Source organism: Sardina pilchardus, chromosome 17, assembly GCF_963854185.1.
Source record: "Sardina pilchardus chromosome 17, fSarPil1.1, whole genome shotgun sequence".
In the NCBI taxonomy this organism is placed as follows: Eukaryota; Metazoa; Chordata; class Actinopteri; order Clupeiformes; family Clupeidae; genus Sardina; species Sardina pilchardus.
Window position 1 is genome coordinate 1,191,111 of NC_085010.1, and position 17,864 is coordinate 1,208,974.

General features: G+C 38.2%; 1 protein-coding gene across 1 annotated transcript in view; it reads left to right on the plus strand.

Moving 5' to 3' along the window:
* dmd (dystrophin) overlaps positions 1–17,864 on the plus strand; it is a 168,529-nt gene that overhangs the window by 69,539 nt on the left and 81,126 nt on the right. Inside the window, exons 41-54 of the mRNA XM_062517487.1 lie at positions 2,023–2,133; positions 2,441–2,601; positions 4,017–4,155; positions 5,331–5,506; positions 5,582–5,729; positions 6,570–6,701; positions 9,142–9,291; positions 9,415–9,495; positions 10,274–10,358; positions 10,554–10,723; positions 12,685–12,802; positions 14,543–14,754; positions 15,068–15,222; positions 15,322–15,502. Coding sequence (XP_062373471.1) covers positions 2,023–2,133; positions 2,441–2,601; positions 4,017–4,155; positions 5,331–5,506; positions 5,582–5,729; positions 6,570–6,701; positions 9,142–9,291; positions 9,415–9,495; positions 10,274–10,358; positions 10,554–10,723; positions 12,685–12,802; positions 14,543–14,754; positions 15,068–15,222; positions 15,322–15,502 — 2,019 coding nt within the window. The remainder of the gene's footprint in view (positions 1–2,022; positions 2,134–2,440; positions 2,602–4,016; positions 4,156–5,330; positions 5,507–5,581; positions 5,730–6,569; positions 6,702–9,141; positions 9,292–9,414; positions 9,496–10,273; positions 10,359–10,553; positions 10,724–12,684; positions 12,803–14,542; positions 14,755–15,067; positions 15,223–15,321; positions 15,503–17,864) is intronic.

The window sequence follows — 17,864 nt, forward strand, 5'->3', positions numbered from 1 at the left end:
TTTTGCCTCGCATATCACCTTGATTATTTCTGTAACTCTAAAGACTTATGGCATTCTTAGTTATACTGTCCTACTGTTAATATAGGGTAATGCACATTTTTAGTAGCCTGTTCAGGGTCAGTAAATATTGTTGCCAATGCCAGTGGGCTACATTAAATCTGGTGCAAGCCCAAAAAGATATAATTCTGTAGCCTACAATAATAGTCAAAAAAGCTGTTGCAGATATATACTTATGTTACACATCTGCTGGAAAAAAAACAGCCTGACACGCATAAGGTTGTTTACTGGTTGACCAGCTTGTTGACCTGCTCATTTGACAACTCCATGATGGTTGACCAGCTGAAGGTATATTTCTGCAAGACTTTTGCTGGTCTAGCTGGTTTACGCAGCTTGGTAATTTAGCTGGTTTTGCTTGTTGCTGGTCTTACAATGCTGGTTTAATTTGCCATTCCAGCTTATGTTGGTCATTCTAGCAAACCAGCATGACCATCTTACACCAACAATGTCAAGTTTGGCAGGCTGTTCACCAGCATGACCAGCTTCTTCAGATGGTCATGCCAGCAGTCCACATACTGCTGTACTGCTTACTGCTGTATGTTTCTTGCCAACACTAGAACTAAAAACAATTGTTTCTCAAGAGATGAAGCAAGATGTTGGTTCCGTTTCTGACATTTTGCTGAGATAGCACACTAATCGTTCTCTTTGATTTCTATGATTAACTTAGAGAAGTTGAATATGGAATCATTCCTTCCTTCATTCTGTATGTAAGGATTTCTAGGGTTGTGAATAATTGGCATACATGTTTTTGTTATATATTGTTTTGTTTATTTGTGAGAAATCACCAAAAGACAACTTAGTCAACTTTACTAGGGGTGCCAATAATTCTGGCGGGTACTGTAGCTACAAGTGCACTCAGTAAAAAGGGTGAAGAAAGTAGACCTTGCTGAAATTTTATTTACAACAAATTCAAAGTGAACATATTTCCCTGAAATAGTCAAATTTGTAATTTGATATGTTGTCTGTATTCTGTTTTTATTCACATTTTACATTACGTCCCATTTTTTCTGTTTTGGGACTGTGTATACTAGATCAGTATGCTAGCATGCAGGCACAGTGCCATGTTGTTGAGGTCAAGACCCACTACATGTCATGTTTTGTATAATAATAATAATAATGATAATAATAATAAATTTTATTATATCACTTAATATTTCACATACAAAGAATTTCACACTTGACATCACACTCACTTGGATTTTAGCAACACCACCAATTCCAAGGTCAATTCAAAGTAGAGGGACAGATAAATGAAAGGGAGAGGAGCAGAGAGTATGACAAACAAGCTGATGAATTCATATACAGTGGGGAGCACATGTATTTGATACCATGCTAAAGTTGACTATTATTTACTGTTTGAGGCTCATTTGAGCTCAATACAAATCAAAGGGGATTGCTACCATGGACAACATACAGCAACATACAGCAGGGTTATACATGCATTCAAAGATTCAAGGATTTTTAATTGTCACATACATACAAGATACCATTGTATATTCATCAGATGCTTTAATCCAGAGTGACTTTCAAACCATTATAATTTTTTTGTAAGTAAATATAACAAAAATGAAATAATACTACCATCAAAAAATGTGATTACACACTGAAGTTATCCATCTATTCACCCAACCATCCATCTAACAAACTGTAATTTCATGTTGTTAGGAGTAGTGGATATTATGCCTTTAGATTGTCTCTAAGTTTGTGACATAGTTACATCAAAATAATATTAATATTATGTCAATAATATCCAATATATGTCAATAATATCCAAAAATTTCCACATAATGTTGCTGCTCAGTTCAAAGGGTATGACATTGCATGGCATTTAGTAGACAGCATGAATGTTTAATGTGTTATTTAATGATGTATTAAATGCTGTTGGAAAGTTAGTTGTAGTTTTTCTCAGAATGATGTACAGCAGTATTTACATTTCAAACTGTGCTTGCTCTATGATTATTGCAGGAGCTTCATGATCTGCTGCAGTCTGTTGCTGAGACAGATGCCATGTTAAATTCACCTGAATACTGGAGAGCGACATTTTCCTGCTTACCAAAACAGGAAAAATGCCTAGAGGTCAGTTTAATCCGTGTCTTCTATGGTAAATTCCAGAGCCATATAGATTTACAAATGAGTAGTGAAGGTTACATTTACAACAGTTTTGTCCATGTCAACGTTCACACATCAATTAAATTAAAGGCCAGTGTCACAACAGTTGAACCCGGGAATTGAACCCCCAACTTTTCAGGAAACTGCATGCTAGCCCAGCTCCCCAAATGATGAATAAACTATTTACATATAGTTTGCAAATGCTTATTTAATTATGAATTGTGTGTAGTTGTTATAAAATGTTACCAACTTCTTTGTATATTTTGCCAATCAGGAGGTGAAATGTAATATTGAAAAGTTGGAGAGTCCTGTGACTGTGGCTTTGGACAGGAAAGGGGTTGATATTGGTGCTGCCAGTGCCCATGAAAATAATCTTCATCATCTTCTGTCTGTCAACTGGGACAACCTAAAAAAATTGTACCACGACAGACTGACGTAAGTTGTTTTTCCCAGGCTGTAACAAATATTTTTTTTAGGAATGCAGTGTATTGTATTGTATTGCCATGGTGGAATTGTAATGAAACTTGGAGGGCATGTAGTCCCACTAAGTCTCCAGGGTCACTCTCCCGAAACTTGGCCCCTCAAAAGCTGAAAAATGCAGTTTTCGTTAAATAGCTACTCAAAACATTGCATCCAAGATGACAGCGATTTGTGCCCCCCTTCCCCCCAGTAAAAAAAAGTCAAATACACACACACACAAACAAATGCCCGCGCACACACACACACACACACACACACACACACACACATAGCCCCACATCATCACATAGTCTTCACCATGGCTAGAGATTGGCTTTGATTTGCATTGAGCTCAATTTTTAATTAATTAGCATAATCCCACAATGAAAAAAAAATAAATAAATAATCCAATCCAAGTAAATTATTTGTTGGGGGAAAAAATCCCTTGTCAATCAAGTAATGGAAACATTTCAAACGCTGGCTGGGATACTTCAAATAGACTAACCCAGAGATGGCCGGAGCACTCAGATTACTTAATAGCTTTTATTGTGGTGCTCAAAAGACTGACGTTTCGACGCACTGCGTCTTCCTCAGAGTCAAGAGTTTTTGTCTCTGAGGAAGATGCAGTGCGTCGAAACGTCAGTCTTTTGTCAAATTGCCTTGTATTCTCCAACTTTATGAGATGAAGACTGATAACTGTTTTAATACTTGAAATTCAAATACAGGGGTGTCAATAATCTCGGCACATGTGCTTTACTGCTTTTGTAACAATTGTTTCTTCATCAGGTTTTTTTTCTTTTTTACAATACATTTATTTCCTTGCCTTTTCCTTGCATTTCCGTGCGTTGGATTTTTACTCATTGTTTTCATTGTGAGACTAAGATGAATCTCCAACAATTTTTTCAAATGTAAAAAAATGTAGGGGTACCAATACTTTTGCAGGGTACTATCTGCACTAACAAGCAATAAGACATATAGAGACCGATTACAGTTTATATGTTGCCTGCAAGTAATGATGCAAACAGTGTAGAAGAAAAATACCTTGGTTTCTGTTCTAAAAAGAAGGTTAAATGTTTATGTATTAATGCATAATGCATAATTTCTCCCTCTGGAACACCCTCCCCAACCGCATCAAACAATCAAACACTATACCCTCCTCTAAACTGGCCCTATACTCATCTCTTCAAACTTTTTCTGTTTATATAACTTTATCCATGTACCTTATGTATTCATCTATCCATGCAAACATTGTAAAGCATCTTTGAGTGTCTTGAAAAGTTCTATATAAGCTCTATTTATTATTATTATTATTATTATTATATTATTTGTGTATCTGTGATGAAAGTTAGTACATTATTATTATTATTATTATTATTATTATTATCTCACAGGGGTTTTGAGTCGTCCAGAAATGAATGGCAGCTATATACTGACCAACACAAGACCATTGATGATTGGCTGACTGTTGCTGAGCAGACACTGGTCAAGGCTGAAGCTGAACACAACCCCCAAATAAGGAAAAAAATTAAGGTATTTCATTCTTGCAGCAAATTATTTTCTTTTACAAACACATTTCTGAACATCTAATGAGATTAAAAGTTGCCCTTTGACAGAAGCACTAAAGAAGAATTGTTCTCGGAGTCCCCTTACAGTTGAGATACACTCAACATGTAACCATTGTAAATATTACGTACATATGTACAGTGTGTGGCAAAATGAGGCAGACAGCAGACGAGGTAGGGACAAATGAAATAGCTTGATCAAAAAAGTGCAGTTCTCCTATATCTGGAATCTGTGGAAACAATAGACCGTCAGCCTTCCTTCTTCTCCCATTTACCTTTTTGAGGTGCTGCTTTTGTGGTCCATTTTTGGGCCTGATGCTGGACAGGTGATGGAAGTCAGGTGTGGGTTGTTGTCTAGACTCCTCCTTTGAGCCTGCCTTCAGGCCATGTGGTGGTGTTTTAGTTTTGGTCCTGGCAGGGCGTGAGCGCTCACGTCTCTTGGTGCTGCAGCGCCCTCTCTAGGCCAGGACCAGGCGTGGCGCTGAGGCCACCATGTCACAAGTGCAATACAAACTATGAACATAACTCCCAAAGGATATAGAGGGATCGCATTGGTGGCAGTCTGTAGAGAGACCGCTCTGAATTCCTGTTAAAATTATTTGTACATTTCCATGCTTCCATGTTCCACCTACAAGCCTACTAGTGGTGGGAGGGGTTCAACCCCACAGACATTTTCGACCCCATGCACATGTGTGTCATGATGTCCTTACTGACTAGTTGACATCAAATTATGTCAATAGTTAATAATTTTTGGATTTAGGTTTTCATTTGCTGTATTAAAAAAAATTCCATCCTTTTTTGTTAAAAAAAATGTATGCAAAATTGTTTTATTCAACACATACATACACATGCTTATTTTTCTCTATCTTATCTCTTATTATTCTCTATCTTTAAAATCAATGTAAGATTTTTTGTCTTTCATTTTGTTGGTGTATTATGTTTTAAATTATATATTGTATTATTTTACAAACAAATCTGAAGTTGATATTTTTTTTTATTTTGGTTGATGTGGTTCAGACAAATGTCATATTTTCCATGCTCCAGAACTGAAATATTAAGTGATCCAAGCATGGACAGGCCCAACACGAATCAACCCATGTTTTCTGGTATGTCATGCATGTCATTGATTATTTGTGTATCTAGGTATTGGAAGATGATTTAGGAAGCAGGCAAGAGACAGTAACATCCTTGACTGCCCTTGGAGGTGAGATCAGTGGGCAGATTTTTCCAGAGGACTCAGTCTACATACAACAGCAGCTGAAGGATATTAATTCACGCTGGGATAGCATCATCTGCAAGCTCAATGAGAGAAAGAGAAGGTGTGTATTTGTGGAAATATTAAGTAAGTAAAATGAACAATTGGATCTTTATTTAATGTTTGTGTTTATCTATAGATCCACAGACTTGCAGAATACCATTTCAGACATTCAGGCAGATCTCGGTGACCTCTCGACTTGGATAGACAAGGCAGAGGGTATTGCTAGAGAACCCCTTCATCCTGGAGACTGTGAACAGCTCACTGCTGTACTTCAAAGAACCCAAGTAATATTTCAATATGTATTTCCAGGGTTTGGAACTATTAGGTGGAAGCAAACTTGAGTAGCTGACTTGTCATCTCGGCTTAGAGAAAGTGTGTTAGTTTTCAAACTGGACCATTTTCTAAATGTTCTAAAGTAGCAACTTTCAGTAAGGATCAGACCTATGAGAATCAATGCAGTTTCAAACCAGTCTGCAAATACTGGCAACTTCTCTCACAAAACCCTTAAAATGGACATCTTTGTGAAATTCCGGCTTTTGGACTTCAATCACATGATCTAGCTTCTGTCTCACTGTTTTGAAGTTTCAAACGTGCCATTTGATTTATATAATCACATTCACAGCAAATGAAAATGTGTCCTGTGTGGGTAAATTATAACACATCATTGAAACGTCTGTAGGGTTCATGGCCTGATTTATTTTTAAATTACAAATCGGTTGTTGCTATGCAAAGCTGCAGTGGAACACCTACAGTACCTTACAAATGATGTTACTTTAAAGATGATATAGACCAACTCTTATTCACTAATAAATCTGCAAAACCATATGATATCCTTTTTTAAGCATCAGTGTTAACTACAATGGTCAAGATTGAGTGAAACAACATACGTTGCTCAAAACAAGCATGGACTCATTGTGTGTGTGTGTGTGTGTGTGTGTGTGTGTGTGTGTGTGTGTGTGTGTGTGTGTGTGTGTGTCTGTGTGTGTCTGTGTGTGTCTGTGTGTGTGTGTGTGTGTGTGTGTGTAAAGATGACATATTTATCTTATCCTTCTGTTTCATGTTGGATGAAGTCAGATATTCTGTCATTCTATGTACCATAATGACTTGCCACTGTGTATTTTTAGGGATGCTTGAGTGACTTGCCAAGAAGGAGAGCATCATTGGAAGACATTCAGCATCGAGCAGCCTCACTGCCAATAGAGCATCGCCAATTGATAGAGACCAAGGTCATGCCTGTACTATCCCGCTTTGATCAGGTATATTTCGTTTTTAAATGTGATTTATTTGGTTTGTTTAGCACCCGTAGCAACGGAAATTGTATCCTAAAGCCTAAGCCATTTTATCAATACCAATAGCGTTTTGTTACGATCAAATAATAAAGTTTATAGTAATCAATAGCCTATCAGATTGAGCCGAACATTTTGATGGATGAAATCATAAAAGGGGGGTTCACATTGTACGCGCAAGCATTTTGCCGCTTTGTCCCTCTTGCGCATGCCGCAGTCAAAGTTCAACAATGTTGAACTTTGACCGCAGCACTGTGTAAATCATAACCAAGCACAACAACTACAACTAAAATCTATGGGACATTACCTCAACCAAGAGCAACCTAGTGGTGGGCGCAGTGCATGCCACCTACAGTACAATGTAAACCTTGCTTTAAAATGGAGGGCTCGTGCGGATAAAAAAAAAGCCTCCCTACAGTTGAATGTATTTATCCTTTGGTCAAATGGCCGATGGTTGGCTACTTTCGGGAGAGATACTAAGCATTCTGAGTGGCCCATTAGAGCAGTGGTTCTCAACCTAGGGTCCGGCAGATATTGCAGGGGGTCTGCACAATGTTGCCTGGGCTGAGGTTGTGAGGTTACCAAAATTATATTTGGGCACATTAAATGTATGAAGTCCCAATAACACACCCACTTGGAGAATCAAAACCGTTTAATCCAAATTATTTTTTTTATTCCACATTTAAATTCTTGTTGCTATTTATTACCTCTGAACGTGTGTAAGCAACCATCAGGTCGGGCTTGGCTAGGCATTGGTAATTCTTCCCCGGACCCTGATTGTTGAATGAAACAATGTCTTGTATGCAGGTAGGAGTTTGGGTAGGGGGCCTTGGCTTATTTTAAACACAGGCATGGGGGCCTTCAAGGAAAAAGGTTGGGAAACACTGCATTAGAGGGATGGCTCTTTTGCCATTTGCCCAAAATCTTGATGGCCAGTCCGTCACTGTGTGTGGATATTGTTTTGTGTGGTTACTGTAACAATGTGTTAAATTGAAACATGTGGTTAATTATTTGCATTTATGCATCGAATCTAACCCTACAATCACATTAGCTACAAAAGACGGCAACAGCAACTGCAGCAACTTGCCACTAAGTGGGCATTATGAGCTGGTAAACAAGACTGTGCATTCACAGGTAGTTGCTTGTTAACATGCTAACACAGAGTAAGTGGCTGGCAGATAGATAGTAAATGGGCAAACGTTTTTAGTTTTTAGATGAAATAGTTATTTTTTCTCGTTAGCTCTTATAAAATATATCAAAACGCTGAACTTAAAGGGTTCATAAAATGTAAAACTGAATTCATGTTGGTTATGTAACATGGACATACAGGAAACCTCAACATCCCATTGCCACATATGCAAATCTCACAACTTGGAAACTGTCTGTAAAACAGGAGAATCTCATTGAAGTCCCCCTGTGACAAAATATTCTGAGCCGCACCATATTTGGCTCTGGTCTTTGTAACGCCCCAGGCCCCACAATGTATTTGTGTTCTAATCCACTTCAAGCCTGTGCATCTGGTGCACTACGACAGCTGGCCAACCATATAACAGACATAGAGAAAAAACTCTTGGACTCCCTCATATTATTCTTGGGTTTTTTTTAACAGACAGCCTCACTCAGGAACTCCCTAAATATAGGCAGCATATCAAGTGTCCCAGCAGGGACAAAAGTCCACTAGATCACTGCTACACAGTTTTAAAGAATGCTTATGGCACTGTCTGTCATGCAGTTCTAAGACTTTTACGACCACTGTCTGTTTCATTTCAGCCTACAGGCAGATACTAAACCTTTCTGAACTCACTGACATCTAACATCAGTTTTTTTGTGAAGATATTTGTGTACAAACCATTAAGTATTTATACTCTTTTGATCCCGTGAGGGAAATTTGGTCTCTGCATTTATCCAAATCCGTGAATTAGTGAAACACACACATCATCACACAGTGAGCACACAGTGAGGTGAAGTAGACTCTAACCTGGAGCAGTGAGCTGCCTGCTACAGCGGTGCTCGGGCAGCAGTGAGGGGTTAGGTGCCTTGCACAAGCGCACTTCAGCTGTGGATGTGGGCATGGGTGGGCAGTGCCCAGCCACTTCCCCAGCCCACATTTTTCCTACTGCGGACATTGTGCATTGTGCATTTTGCATTGGGCTATCTGCACGCAGAGAAACAGTTTAGCAATCAAGTTAACTTTATATTCATATTTATATTCATGATTGCCATGCATGCAGAATTGAGAGTTCATTATCTCTGACTCCAGTTCACATGTTTATGGCACCTGTTCTTGTGCCCATGTGAAATCATACATTGCAGTGCTGTGGTTGAAAAGATTTGTTTGTGTAAAATACATTTTAGATTGTTGTTTTTTGTGCAGTTGCATTTTTGTTTACATGTACATTCATATTTGCAGGTGGGTGTGGTGCTACCAGAGCGTGTTGCTGAGATTGAGAGGCTGCTGCAAGAGCTTGGTGTGTATCAGAAGCAACTGAATGAACTTTCCTTGTGGGCTTCGAAAACACGAACAAATCTAGAGAGCAACCCTGATGCTGTAGACCCAAAGGTAAAGATACAACATACTGTATATAGAGCTTAAGCATAATCAAATAAAGTGACTACTCCCATCAAACAGCAAAATTGTTATGAATACTCTTTGGCCATCTTGGATCTGTGTTTGTACTTGTAGACTGAAGAGGAGGTGAAAATGAAAAAGCCTGAAGTGGAAACATTTCTGGCTAAAGACCGCCCCACCGGTCAGCCTGAGCAGGTTAGACAATATGCAATGTCTCTTAGCACAACAACACAAGTTGTTTTAATATTGATGCAGCGCGTCATGGTAACTGCTGCCTAGAGTGCCAGTGAATACAGTAATGTCCTGCATATAAGCCACATTGTGTTTTATGCAATGACCCCCATATTGTTGTAGCCTACTGTACTTGCAACACATGAACATGTTTGATATGCTGTAGTAATACTGTCTAAAGAATAAGGCAATTGCCAATAGATCAGGCTAGGTTTACCCAGTCTAGGTCTGACAGTTAAAGGAAACTACCAAGCTGTCTACTTTCTCCTTTTTTGTCAGATAGTTAAAACAGCAAGGTTTTAAGGGTGGCCATTTCACTGAAACTGAATGAATGAAAAAAAAGGAAATATTCAACATTTAAGGACATCAATTTTCTTTGTGAATGAATAATGTATTGTAAATAAATAAATGTTTTTCTTAAAATACAGGGGTCATAAGTTTTGAAAAGCCCATGTTAAATTCCCTTTGAGGCAGGCAGATTTTTACTTTTAAAGGCCAGTTATTTAATGGATCCAGGACACTATGCACCCTGATGAAGTCTACTTGGCCTTTGGAATTAAAATAACCCCACATCAACACACTGGACACTTCAGGATAGCCAGGCCCTGAACACTTATGTGTTAAAGCAGCAAATAATACATATAGTTATACAGTTAATGCATTATTAATCTATTATCCAGTAATGTATCTACAAATCATTTGTTTGTCTGTCTTTCTATCCATCCATCCACTAACTCTCTAGCAACAATATGATGGCCTTGCTACTGACTGGAACTTCATTCAAATCCGTCTGAATGACTGGAGAGACAAATGCAGTACTGTGGTTTGTAAGTATATCATATTTGTGTTATGGGTTGTGCAAAACAATCTGTTTCCTATTATTTTCTATTATTATTAAACTACCTAGTACAACTTGTAAATCTATATATGAGAGCCTGACCTGATCTAAAAGATTGAAAATCTGTTGATTTAATTTTGAATGTGTTTCTTATTTTGCAACTCATTTTTGTGCACGTCTATAGGTCAGAATTTGACAGGCAGTGGCCAAGCAGACATGCCCTCTTTAGATCAATTCAAACAAGCCTTGACAGACCTCTCTGATTGGTTGTCACATCTTGACCACATGGTGCAGAACCAGAGGGTCACTGTTGGTGACACAGATGAAATAAATCAAATGATTGTCAAGCAGAAGGTGAGTTTGAAGCATACATAAACAACTAGAAAAGCACTCAGAGAGCGCAGACCTCTGCCTGTATTGTTCTTCCTAGGTTGTCATACATTTGAACCGAAACTATTCAGATTGCCACCACGTGGCCATACCATGCCATTACACCACTAAGCGAAACACATAAACGGCTCCGGAATCCCGACAGAATTACGGATCACTCCCAAATTTTAATAGTTTTTTCCTTGGGTCATGCCTGACATTCTGAAAATTCCAGCGAAATCCATCCATTATATTTGTAGTTATCTTGCTGACAGACAGACAGACAGACAGACAGACAGACAGACAGACAGACAGACAGACAGACAGACAGACAGACAGACAGACAGACAGACAGACAGACAGACAGACAGACAGACAGATGGACGGACGCCGGTTCCCGATGAAAACATAACCTCCTTGGCGGAGGTAATGACATGAACTTACATACATTTGTGATATGTGTGATATATGTCACAATGCCATAGTAAGCATTGCCATAAACATGGAAAGTTTTTACCCTCTGATTCATTTACTGACAAATGAATAATATTTAAGCACCTTAAGTAAGTAGAATGTTCATGTATGTACACCGTATATTTTACAGAAATATAAATATCCCCATCCTTCATCAGTTGCTCTGTTAATTAATTTTGGATTTATTTTTTGTATCAAATTTAGGTCTAGATCTGACTGACAGGACTCCTAAATTATTATAATTTCACTTTTGTCTAGTTGTACTGCTAGAGTCTAAATGGACAGTGATATGGTTGAATCATGTATGTGTGGCCTAACTACATACAACGCAATCCCCGCTTTAGATCTTGAAATTTCTAAAAGATTGTTGGAAAGCGCAAGTGCTAAAATTACAAAAATAGATTAATTTCTTGTAAAAATTAAGTTTTTATGCCAGTAGACACCCACCACAGACAGACAGACAGACAGACAGACAGACAGACAGACAGACATCACCCCCTTTGATCGTACACCCTATTAATTCACATACTATATATAGCTGGCTCTTGAGCACAACAATTTCATTATTTATCATTTGTACGACAACAAACTACTTGAACTTGAAGATAAGAAGTCTTTTATTATTCATACCAAAGGGAATAGCCATGTTCTACTCACTTAAAAAACAGTTTTCCTACGGGGACAATAAAGTACCTAATCTAACAGCACCATCCTGCGCATCTGCAAATACACACTTAAAAGCAAAATAAGTAAAATGGCCATTGGAAGGAATGACCTCAAAGGGACATTTGGTGGAGATAAGCCTGCTGCAGAAGGTAGTCATTTAGGGGATAAGAGGTGTTGCTCAGGATGGTCAGCAATCAGCTTGTGAATACGTCCAGCTGAATTCCATCACTTCGACAGAGCTGGCTTTGTTGAGTCTGTTAGCATCCCTCACTTTCATGCCATATCCCCAGCACACCACTGCATACACTAAGGAAAGGAGCCTCAGTGTTCTTAGACAACTCCAGTATATCATCTAAGTGTATTTATTTGTAAGAGTGTACTACTTCCACATATACAGGGACACAAGAATCAAACTGGGACAGTAATAAATAATATTGGTAATCAGGGTCTCCCAAACTGTGTGCTGTGGCATTATGGTGGTGTGCTGTCGGGGCTGTGCAGATGTGCCGCAGGATAAATCTATAATGAGAATTGTTATTGTTGTCGATAATTACGGTATTAATCTGACAAAATTGTAGACTATTTAAAATCACATTTCATAGAATGCAGAAGTATAATCTCTTCCGTCTCTTGAGTCATATATGTTCAACATTTTAATTGGTTTGTTCTTGTCCCATGTTACACATCGTCACCAAATTCCTTGAAAGCGGGCGAGTAGTTTTTGCTTAATTCTGCAAACTTAGATGATTTACCAACCATTCTTAATGCAGTATAGCTAACAGGTTTTTAACATATGGTTTCCAAAGGAAAGTCTACAGACCATGGAGGAGAGACGCCATCAATTGGATGCTCACATAACTACAGCTCAGAACCTTAAGAACAAAACCACCTCTCAGGAGACGCGCTCTGCCATTACAGACAACAGTAAGTCATTAGACATCTGTATTGCCATTCATGTTGAATATGATATTCAGTTACCATTTCCTGTCTGAAAAACGGAGCGGCGTAATCGCCAGTGTACCCGTGACACAACATACAAGACAGACAGACAGACAAACAAAAATAAAATAAATAATGAAAACAAACAAAACCAGAAAAGTCCACATTTGCATAGTCCAACCGACTGCATAAACAAAAGTGGTTACATTGATCCTAATTATTAGAATAACCAACTGTCACCAGAAGATATCACCCAGCAATGGGGTGGTGCAGATAGAACTTTTGTGTTAGTATAGGCCTACATGTGTTTCAGATGTAATTTTTTTGTTTTCCTGTTTCAAAAGCAGAAGCACAGTAAGTCAATCTATGCATAGTTCCTCTCAATTGATGTCAACATCCACATGTCAATATTGCAACATCCCTTACAAGCAACCCTTTGCTCAACACACCATCTACAGGATGATGGTACAGTATACAGTCACTAAATGTATGCACACATCAATTTATTGTATGGTCCCCCATGGATGGAATGCCATGAAACTTGGCCTCCAGAGTCATGGTTTTATTTCAATTAGCCCAATAGCTGGCTTGATTTGCATTGAGAGATGATCTTATGGAAAGCACCCCATGCCAATCTCTAGGTATGGTGACAGGTATGTACTGATGTGAGGCTATTTTAATTCCGAAGGCCAAGGAAACTTTATCAGTATCCTGGTATCCTGGATCCATGAAAAATCAGCCTGTCTCTATGGGAATTTAGCATAGGGGTGTCTATACTTATGCCTCCTGTATTTTAAGGAAGAACATTTATTCATTTACAATACATTGATAAAGGTTGGATTCTTCTTCAATATTTTAATAAAGCATTTGAGCAATTTCCAAAAGATGTTTTTTTTATTCTTCTTTTTAGTCAACTTCAACATGGGGGTCTAAACGTATGCATACCACTGTAACATCTGCGCCCATCCAGATTCGTTGGTGTCCTGTTGCATACCCAATTTAAAATATTGTTTCTCACAGATAAAGGCCTATATAAACATGCTTCCACCTATTTCACTGAACTATTTGAGAACTGCACCACTGCCCACTCACTGCAATCCTCTAAGCAGGTCTTCTCAGCATACCAAACATAGAATAGAATAGAATATATACTTTATTGATCCCGTGAGGGAAATTCAGTTCTCTGCATTTAACCCAATTTAACCGAATTAGTGAACACACAGCACACAGTGAGGTGAATCACACAACCCAGAGCAGTGAGCTGCCTGCCCAACCAGCGGCGCTCGGGGAGCAGTGAGGGGTTAGGTGCCTTGCTCAAGGGCACTTTAGCCGTGGTGGACTGGTCGGGGATCGAACCGGCAACCATCCGGTTACAAGCCCGAAGCCCTAACCAGTACACCACAGCTGCCCCTAATGAACCTCAACATTGCCCCTAAGCTCTGGAACTCACTTCTCCATCATCACTGGGAATCCATTACGAACTTTATAAGTTCGGCTGGCTAGCATATCACTGTGACTGGGTTACTTATGACTGCATTAATTATATTTCTGTTTTTTATATATGTTATCAATTATATTTGTATTTGTAAATGTTTACCATAGTGGCAAAATCAACCTTTACCCTAATTTGGTCAAAGATCTGATTTAATGTTATATAACATTTCTACTAATTTACTTGAATGAAAATGTATCTGCTAAAAAGTCTCTGTTTTATTGTCAACTCAGTTGATAAGTTACAGGTCCACTGGGAAGAGTCACATCGTCGCTTAACTGACAGAATTGTGGAGCTGCAGAAGATGGCACAAGACTCATGTGCATGGCTCGATGCCAAGAAGGAAGTGGAGCTACATTTGAAACAAACCCTGGAGAATATGGAGACTTGGAGGGAAATTTCCTACACAGTAGATGTGATAAAGACTCAAAACCACGAACTCAAGGTATCTCACCCATATGAAAACTCAAACCTCAATACATATGAAATGCTACTTTATGCAATCATACTGTTATGACATATCTCTAATAATTTGTATTGAAACATATTTTGTACTATTTTAGAACTGCTAAGTAATTTTAGGCCCATATCCAACATGCCCTATACTATAAGCAAGTTACCATCAGAGATGGGTTGCCCACTGGGTCTAAACAAATTTCAAAACACAAGTGTTTCAACTGTTTAATGGATTAGCTCCATGCATGTGTTGGTCATCAGCAGTGAAAGTTTGTTTTGTTTGTGTGGTGTGTTTTCTTTAGCTGTTGATGAAAGCAATACAGCAGTGGCAGCCACAAGTGGACAAGACTAATCAGCTGGCTCAAAAGCTTATCACACTCTACAGTCGTGATGATACTCATAAAGTAAAACAGTTAAGTGATAACATCAACATGAGTCTTTCCAGCATCAACAAGCGGTGAGTCTGTTCATGGTCCTCTCTTTGCATTCTACTACAGATGTTAGGGATTGGCTTAACTTTAATACATTTTGTGTGTATTCATGTGTTTCTGTTTAGTGTTGGTGAAAGGGAGGCTGCTCTGGAGGCAGCCCTACGGTTTCTTCAGAAGTTCTATCTGGACATAGAACATTTCTCTAACTGGCTCACAGAGGCAGAGACTACAGCCAACGTACTTCAAGATGCCACATACAAAGAGCAACAGCCTACCTCACAGCAACATCTCCTTGAACAATTGCAGGTAATTAAAATGAATTGATATAGTCTAGTTGTGAAACTGCAACAAATCTATTATTTTCAATGCCATCCATGGTAACACAAGTCTAGCCAGATGTACAGCTGTTGTTACATGTCAATGAGAGTAAAAACGTAAAAGTCACATGGGATAGCATATTGATTATAATAAATATTTTGTAATAGTTCATCTTTTGAATGCATTATCAATATCTTATTAATATTTTATACCACTGCTTGGTCAAATGTGACCCTGTAAAGCGGAACCAGTCGTTTCGGTAAAATGTATTAAATTAAGTTATTGTGCTCACGTGAACAGCCATAAACTAAGCTTTCCAACGATATGTATATCGAGGGTATTACACAAACTATCGCTAAGATAACCGCATCCAAAGTTGACATGGTTCTCCTGTCACGATATGCCAGAAGAGGAGAAATCACCTTTTTAAGCAGCGCGTGCACAACGGGAATGACAGCAAATGTGTTGAATCTTCGCCGGGTATAACAGTCAAAACGTATGTTTTTCCGTGAAATGCGTTCACAATATGAAACTGTAGACTGTATACAGTCGAATTATGCGAAAACGTGAAATTCAACATTTTAACCCGGAAGTTTGTTATTGTTGATTTTCTCAAAATAACGTTGTGCGCAAAACGACTGATTTCGCTTTGAATGGTCACAAATGTCCTATTGTGATGCGCTATTTGGAACGTGCATTATTTTTTGATATACCGCACAGCTATAAAGTAGTTCCATTCGTTTGGGCTTATCACACTTGAATATTAATTCGCCAATGTGAATGTAACGGTTTATTTAACGATTTATTAACGGTTATTACCACTTCGAACGTGCATTATTTTCCTATAAAACGCACGGCGCGTCGTTGATTATCCCTTACGTATTTCATGGAGAATGGGGCATGTCAGCTTTTGACTACGATACAATGACTACAAACAATACAAATAATAGCAATGTCCCAAAACTCTTTATCTCCGGTATTTCTATGAACGCCGTATCCAATAAGCATTATTAACACATGCATAAAGGGTTATAACGTATTCATAAAGTATCATAGCTATCAACATAAGCCTTTAGCTACTTAATGAAGTCTTACGTCTATATTGATACATTTACAATTACGGCTGCATTCATAAAGCATTATGATGATGTTATATTACAGCTTGAAATATCACAACGGACTACCGTATAGAGAGTATTTTACTCGGTATCCACAAAGCATCATAAACACATTGATAGATGATTATACAGTATTGATAAAGCCTCAGTATGACATAACTATCTATACATAGTCAAGATTCAAAAGTTTAGATTCAAGAGATGTATCTGTCACTTGCATACTCTATGTGCAGAGAAGCATAAAGCAGTGAAATGAGGGTTAGGTTAGGTTTATGACAGCAACTCCACACTGTGCAAAGAGAGAAAAGTAGAAGAAGTAATGAGCAGGAAATAAAAAGAAAACAATGAAAAAAACATAAGTAGGATAAAATAAAATGAATAAATGCTTTAGTCATGACTGCATTTATGCTGTTAAGACATTTTCACTTCCATAGCAACCAACATGATTACCCTAGCAACCAACAAAGTAACCTCTTTATATAGCATAGCAAGCTATGATTGCCCAAGTGTAACCTGCATGGTTCAGTCCTGCACACGCCCAGACTTGAACCCGCGAACAGCAGCAGCTCGGATTGGATGCTAAAGGGTGCTGTGGCCACACGGCAACAAATAAGTGGGCTAATGTTTAATGACATTTCCTGAATAAGCTACTCAACCTATTGGTAAACTTTTACATCTTCAGAGAGTTCCTTCTAGGTACAGTAATTCTCCTGTTAGCTCACACGTCATGTCTATCATTAATGTAGTGCTCACCAAGATCATAGAAATGAACATTTTAAGATGCTTATCTCTTCTATGATCTAAGAAAGATTTTTGACTTGTTAGTTTTTTGAACGTTTATTTTGTCTTATGAAATAGAGAACATAATGAATTGCATATATCGTTGGACTATGTGCAACTATTTTCCTCTAGCCTAAAACCATGAGAATGGAAGCTTGCAAAGTTCTTCTTGTAACAGGCACACAATTAGATCTACACACCACCACTGTAATGGCATTAAAGTGTAATAGTTTATAAATCAGTATGAAGTTTTCAAATTACTAAATACAGTATGTTTCGCTATTGGTAATTATGTGGATAATAAAATACTATTATGTTATAACATATGACAAGCCATAATTTCCTGTGTATGGAGGGTCGAGCAGATACTAGGATTGCCAATGACATGAATGATCACACAGTATTCAATATTACTGATGGCATCAAGGTGGTGGGGCCCCCAAATCAAATCA